At 42.8% G+C, this 6,327-nt stretch overlaps 1 protein-coding gene across 1 annotated transcript in view; it reads right to left on the minus strand.

Annotated features, from left to right (window-relative positions):
- LOC103352827 (plexin-A1-like) overlaps positions 1 to 6,327 on the minus strand; it is a 271,387-nt gene that overhangs the window by 146,887 nt on the left and 118,173 nt on the right. The window contains 1 exon segment of the mRNA XM_008275498.1: positions 2,798 to 2,912. Coding sequence (XP_008273720.1) covers positions 2,798 to 2,912 — 115 coding nt within the window.

Raw genomic sequence — 6,327 nt, forward strand, 5'->3', positions numbered from 1 at the left:
AAATAGCTGCCGATGCCAACATCTCTCACAACGACGGTATCGACGCCCTGGAATGAGAACGCATTGGATGACTGTGATCCTGGAAGACCAGCGTAAAGGTCCATCGCTTATCTGACAACAACACCCTGCAAAGTGGGTTATAATCCTACGAGGAAGGCTTTACAACTCTGGGAAATTATCTGCAATCGTTTTCCAACATGGTATGAGAACAACCCGGCAGTCTGAGCTTCACGTTGCTACGATACCTGCACGTTCTCCTCCTCGTATACTCGAGTACTGATTAGAAGTCATAACAACAGAACTGCTTTTCACTTGGGTTTCACGCCTTTTCCAATAGGTCTTTCCCAGTTTGTTGCCCGACTGCTGATTGTGCAGCACGCGTTTTCTGATGCATCCGGTATTATCTAACCGCAACCGAGGCAATATTTGGGTATCATCGGCAACCGGCACCTCGGGTCATGACTGAGGATGAAACTGTTGTTGCGTGGAGCATTTTACACGCACGCACAAAAGAAAAATAAGTCACTCCCTGTCAAAGCTCCCATCAGGGGATGTTATTTGGCAGCTATTTTCCGTCTCTGCTGTCAATCACGCGGCGCATTAATTCATTTGTGGGACATGAAATATCCTGAGTGAAAAGCAACCACATGCAAAATGAATGAACGACTTAATTAACGAGCAGGCGAATCGCAATCAATAAATGAGTAAGCAGGCGAGCTCGTAGACAGGAAAATAAATGCAAACAAACCTGTTTTTCTATTACTTTTTTCCGCTGGTTTTTATTACTGTCTTATTTTTCCTATTTCCTTGAATCTAAATGAAGTCATTTGAAGCAACCCCCGGGCCCAGCGCCGGCCCAGTCGGCTCTACCGGCCCCAATGCTGGGATTCATTGGAGCAGAGCAAATTTGTTTGTCTCTGTGTTTGTTTGTACTGGTGTTTGTTTCTCTCATTGTTTGTGTATGTTATGCATTTCTGTTGATGGCCTTCTCAAGTGTTTCTCCGACTCTGGCAATTTTCTGCCTGGTCGCCCCTAATGTGCCTCTCTGTTTATCTGCTGTCACAACACAGCTGATTTATATATATTTACAAATCCAGGAAGTGACAGGGGAGAATTACACTTACTTTAAGAGGCCAAAAAAAAAATTATACATTATCACACGCGGGTGAAAAAAAAAAAGTTTTTTTTTTAACCGATTTACCGATACCGCCGATTCACATACGCCGTGAATTTGATCAGATATGAAGTGAAGTCAGCCTCAAGAAATATGACAAATGCCTTTGGGAAGATAACCAGTGTAGTGTGAATTCAATCACTTTGGAAACTGACTGCTAATGACACAGGGGGAAACTTTTCCAGGCAGCGGTGATGGGCAATATTGCTTTCAGCAGGGGCTCCGAACTGGCAAATTGGAACAAAATCAAGGCTAGAAGAGATAAATGTGTGACGACGACAAAAAAAAAAAAAAAAAAAACGTTGGCCAAAGCGAGCATATGCTTTCAAAATGTTACCTATTCATTGACAGAGAGAGAACATAAGGATACATCAAAGCGGCGAGCGCATCCAAAGCCGCCGTAATAACAGCGATCGGCGTGAGGCTGCGGCGCAAGTTTGTGTTTTTTGTGTCTGTCAGAATTCGACAAACCTCTCCTGACATTCAAAGTGTCTCTGTAACCATGGAAACGCCTGCACCACAAAGATGGAAAAGGAAAGGGAGGAGGAGGGAGGAGGGAGGAGGGAGGAAAGGAACCAGAAAAAAGAAAGGGAACAAAAAAAAAAAAAAAAGATGAATTGGTGTGGCTCTCCAAACAAGATGAGGTTGGATGTCAGCCTGGTGTGTTTACAGGAGGGCGTAACATGTGATGACAGGGTGTGTGGAGTCAAGTGTTATCCCCTCCTTTCTCCCTCTCTCTACACACACACACACACACACACACACACACACACACAGAAACACACAAGATGCTGAAAATTGTTGTAGCCTCATTCGCACACTTATCATTCACACTGCCTTGGTTTGTTTCGCACACATTTCTTCAGGTAGCGGTCATAAAAGAGACACCAACACACACATGCATATACAGTAAACACACACATCACGCTAAAACACATACAAACATGTGTATGCAGACACACTTACACATGCTTCACGCCCACCCACACTGAGTACACCAAGTTTCTTTTCTGATTATATCCTTTCAACACCTCTGTTGCTTTTTCTTTTCTGAAGCGAATAAACGAGAGCAACCACAATATGTTATTCTACGGGAGGAAAGATGATAAAATTAGAGGAAAGGTGACAAAAAAAGAGGATTAAAGTGAAGTAAAGACAAAGCTAGACGTGAAGGTGGTTGGGTTGTGCAGCTTTCTGAAGACACCTCAGAGTTTGTCAGCGTGAATTTTCTGGATCGAGTGAGAATCACAGAGTCGGGCGCAGACAGAGGGACTGCGAAAGCCAGTCGGCTCGTGGATGGATGAGGGTTTTCATGCAAATATAACATTTGGGACGATGGTGCGCGATTCCATTTGCATACTCATTCACCCCGACTTGTTTATAAGTGAATAAATCCAGCGCTGCTTAGAGTACAACAGCTGCTTCTGGGCCACTCACGGCAGCACTCATTCATACACTGCGCCGGTCCCAGCTGCACCCTTGGCATTATGAAGCTACTATACATACTCACGTGCGTGCTCGTGTTCATAAATGTATTCATGTGTTGCTCTGTATGTGCCTCCTTTGTGAGGTGTTTGGACGACATGCGCTCGTCCACGTCCGTGGTGCTTTTGTTGTGCTCACCTCGGAGGTGTTCACTCGGCCCTCCTGGAAGGAGCAGTCGCTGGCGTCCTGCGTGCACATGTGGCGATACTTGCACCAGTGACAGGGGAACTTTCCATTAACGCAGGACAGGCATCTGGAGGAAGACATGAAGAGAGACAAAGAGAATGAGGGGGGAGGTTACATTTTTAAGGCGACAGTTTATAATCATCAGAAATTACTTGTAAGTGCAGAAGAACCTTCACTTGGGCCGTGCTTTGTCGACTTCTTTTGATAAAGTCTGACTTGCTAATTCCTTTTATAGTCAAAAACAAACCAAAAAAAAACAACAACTTGAAACTAAGGTGCAACAGAAAAATGCTGAATTTAAATATTGATTCAGTCAGTTTAATTTCCCGTTGAACAACTTAGAGGTCGAGATACTTTTATACTGAAGTTGGTGAATACGCTAAACATTACCTCCGATGCTAATTTGACATTGATTTGGCTGAAATGTTCACAGCTGTGTGACACACAACAGTCTTCCAATTCAAACATGATGCCCAACTGGACACAGACAAGGATGTGGAGAAACCACAGCAGAAGCAAAGTACCAAAGTAGTTTTATCCTAACCAATGTGGTTCCAAACCATATTCACACCTAGCCACAAACGAACTTAACGAACCCCTTTGTGGTAGTAACGACTCGCATTACGAGGGGGAGGAGCAACAAACCCCTAATTGAAACCAAAACTCTGGTGTTAATGACTCCTTAAGGATATCTGGAGCTCCCAACTAGTCAGTCAGAACTGATGAAGCCTCTTGGATGAGACCATAGACTGTATAAAAGATGGACGTAGCTACCATGACGACACCCGTTGGTTTCTGCACTGAGAAAATGAAGCCAGGGTTTTGCTACTTCCTGGTTGACATCTTGGATTTTTGGAGCCAGTGACGCAAAAATCGTCGGAGGGGGGCGGAGCCATAGGAGCAGCGATTGGTCAGACGGATTGAGAGGCGGGCCCTCTCTGCCCCGCCCACATTTACCGCCTTCTGCTCGCTTCGTCTGTATGGTCGCTGCCGACTGTCAATCAAACCAGCCACGCCCCTTGCCCCGCAAAATGTTGATGATTTTTTAAAAATTCAGTATTGATTTATTTTCAGATTGGCCACCTGATCTCTGGATTTGACCATGAAAACTAATTTTTAAAAAATCCTGAGCTGGAGGAATGCAGTATTTATTGATCTGTGATTGACCAGCAGCTAGTGGACGTAGTGATATTGCAGGTTTTTGACACTTCCGGGTTGGCTTCATTTTTCAGGGCCGGTTGCTACGTCCATCTTTTATACAGTCTATGGATGAGAGGTGGAACGTCTTCAAGGAACTCAAGCAAGTCCAGCTGGTACGATTAATCTATGAGAATAACCACGACCTGGATGACTGAGAATCTTCACAGACTTGTACCAAAGTGCAAAATCCCAAATGCAATTCATTCACGCAGATATTCTTAATTTTATTCTTAGTATCCTCGTGTTTTTCTGTTTTGTTTTGTTTAGTTTAGTTTTTATTTATGGTGTATATTCCTCGCCTCTTTAATGTATAGTTGTGTTTTCTTGTTTTTCCTGCTGTCACTTTGCTGCTGTGACGGTGCAAATGTCTCCTTGTGTGACTAATAAAGTCTATTCTATTCTATTCTATTCTATTCTATTCTATTCTATTCTATCCTGGTCTTTCTATTGTAACTGAGCTGCAGAAGGACAACCAGTGGAGAACTGGTCAGTGTCAGTGTTAGCTAACAACAGAATGTTGCCAACTTCTTCATCAGAGTAGCTGCACAATACCAGCGAGAATAATTAAACTTTTCCGGGACACTTGAAGACGCCCAACGATGAGTCACAAACAGACTTTGCCAGCCATGACGCTAACTCCACACCCGAGTCGTCAACTACTAAATGAATTGCCAAACACAGTGATTCTGGACAACATTTTCTGATTCAAGTTATGTAAATCTGAATATTTGTCAGTGATTTTTCCTCCTCTGTGACAGCGAGCTAAATATCTTTTGGATGTGGACAAAAAAAAAAGAAGACATTTGAGGACATCATCATGCTTTTAGAACACCACTGTGTAATAAAACAAAGGTTTTTTTTTTACTCAGACGTTGCTCTACACACATATCATTTCCTCAAATTTCTGGTCTAATGGCTTTGAAACCAAAAAATCTAATCCTAACTGAAGTGTGATTTCCATGAAACTAAATTAGTCACGAAATTCAACCTACAAATTCTTCTTTTTCCCTCCAAAGCCCACCGGCGGGTTTGTAGGTACGTATCCTATGTTTCTCACTAAATAAAAGTTGAAAATCACGACATATAATCCCTTTTTTAAAGAAGAGACTATTTGTTCTAACCAGGAAGAAGAGTGAAGTGCAGGAAGAGGACCAGATCACAACACCTTCATCGTGGGGACACACGTCTGACCGACGACATGCATCAACATCAAATGTTTACGGTCAAATCTCCGGCATGACGAGTGTAACCGCGGCCTCGTGCGTTAAGACTTTATTCCAGCTGTCAGCGAGGCCAAGGCGGATGTTGAAAACAGCCGAGAGAGAGGGAGAGAGCGAGCAGGAAAGAATCCTTGGCGATCCACTCCTCCCCTCTTATTCTCCATGCTTGGAGGCTTACAGTGAACTAAGCTGGCAGACCAAGATAAGCCTGTTTTTATATAACATTTGTTTTCTTTTTTTTTATTCCTTCAGAGTTGAGGAAGCAAAATGAATATATACACATTTGAACATGGATTACCAGGAATGAAAAACAAAAACACACAAGGCCATCTTGGTCAACCAAAAGGAAGCAATAAAAGGGAATAAATGAATGAGTGAATGAATATAATTTTTATTAATGTGATAAGTCAAAGTAACTCTAAAACTTCCTTTTACTCAAAGCCTGTGTTTTTAAATGACTCTCTGCTTCCTGTCCATCATCTCACACCCACAGGAGGAAAGAGAAAGTTTGTAATCTCTATTGTCATATACTTGTCATATTTAATGCAGGGTGTTGGCTGGAGGGGGGAAAAAAAACACTTAAATTTAAGCTGCAATCTGAGTTTTAACATGTCAGAAACAAGCTCCAATGGATAAAACAACAACAACAACAAAAACGATAATGACAGAGACTGACACAAGCATATGTTCAATAACTCAAAAAAACCCTCAGATATTCTCCTGTAATTAAAAAAAGAAAATTCTCTTGGCCTTGTAGTCTTTACGCCACTAAGTGTCACTTAACTGGTTTTAGGAAAGCGAGCGTAATTACACGTTGTGTCCAATCAGGCCTCACCCACAGCCGCCGCTCTCCAGCTTCCATCCACCCAAAGCGGCAGCTGGGCTTCTTTTTATTCATCCACATCATCCACCTATCACTGCCCGTCTCACCTCAAACGTACAGGGAGCTTTGTTGAACGCAGTTTTCAGCCCGTTTGAGCTTCCTGTTTTGGTTTTGCGACACATTTAATGCGCGAGTCAGGTTCAGCGCTCTTATTAACACGACTACAGGCTGCATTGTTT

Source organism: Stegastes partitus, unplaced genomic scaffold (genome assembly GCF_000690725.1).
Source record: "Stegastes partitus isolate 25-593 unplaced genomic scaffold, Stegastes_partitus-1.0.2 Scaffold53, whole genome shotgun sequence".
In the NCBI taxonomy this organism is placed as follows: Eukaryota; Metazoa; Chordata; class Actinopteri; family Pomacentridae; genus Stegastes; species Stegastes partitus.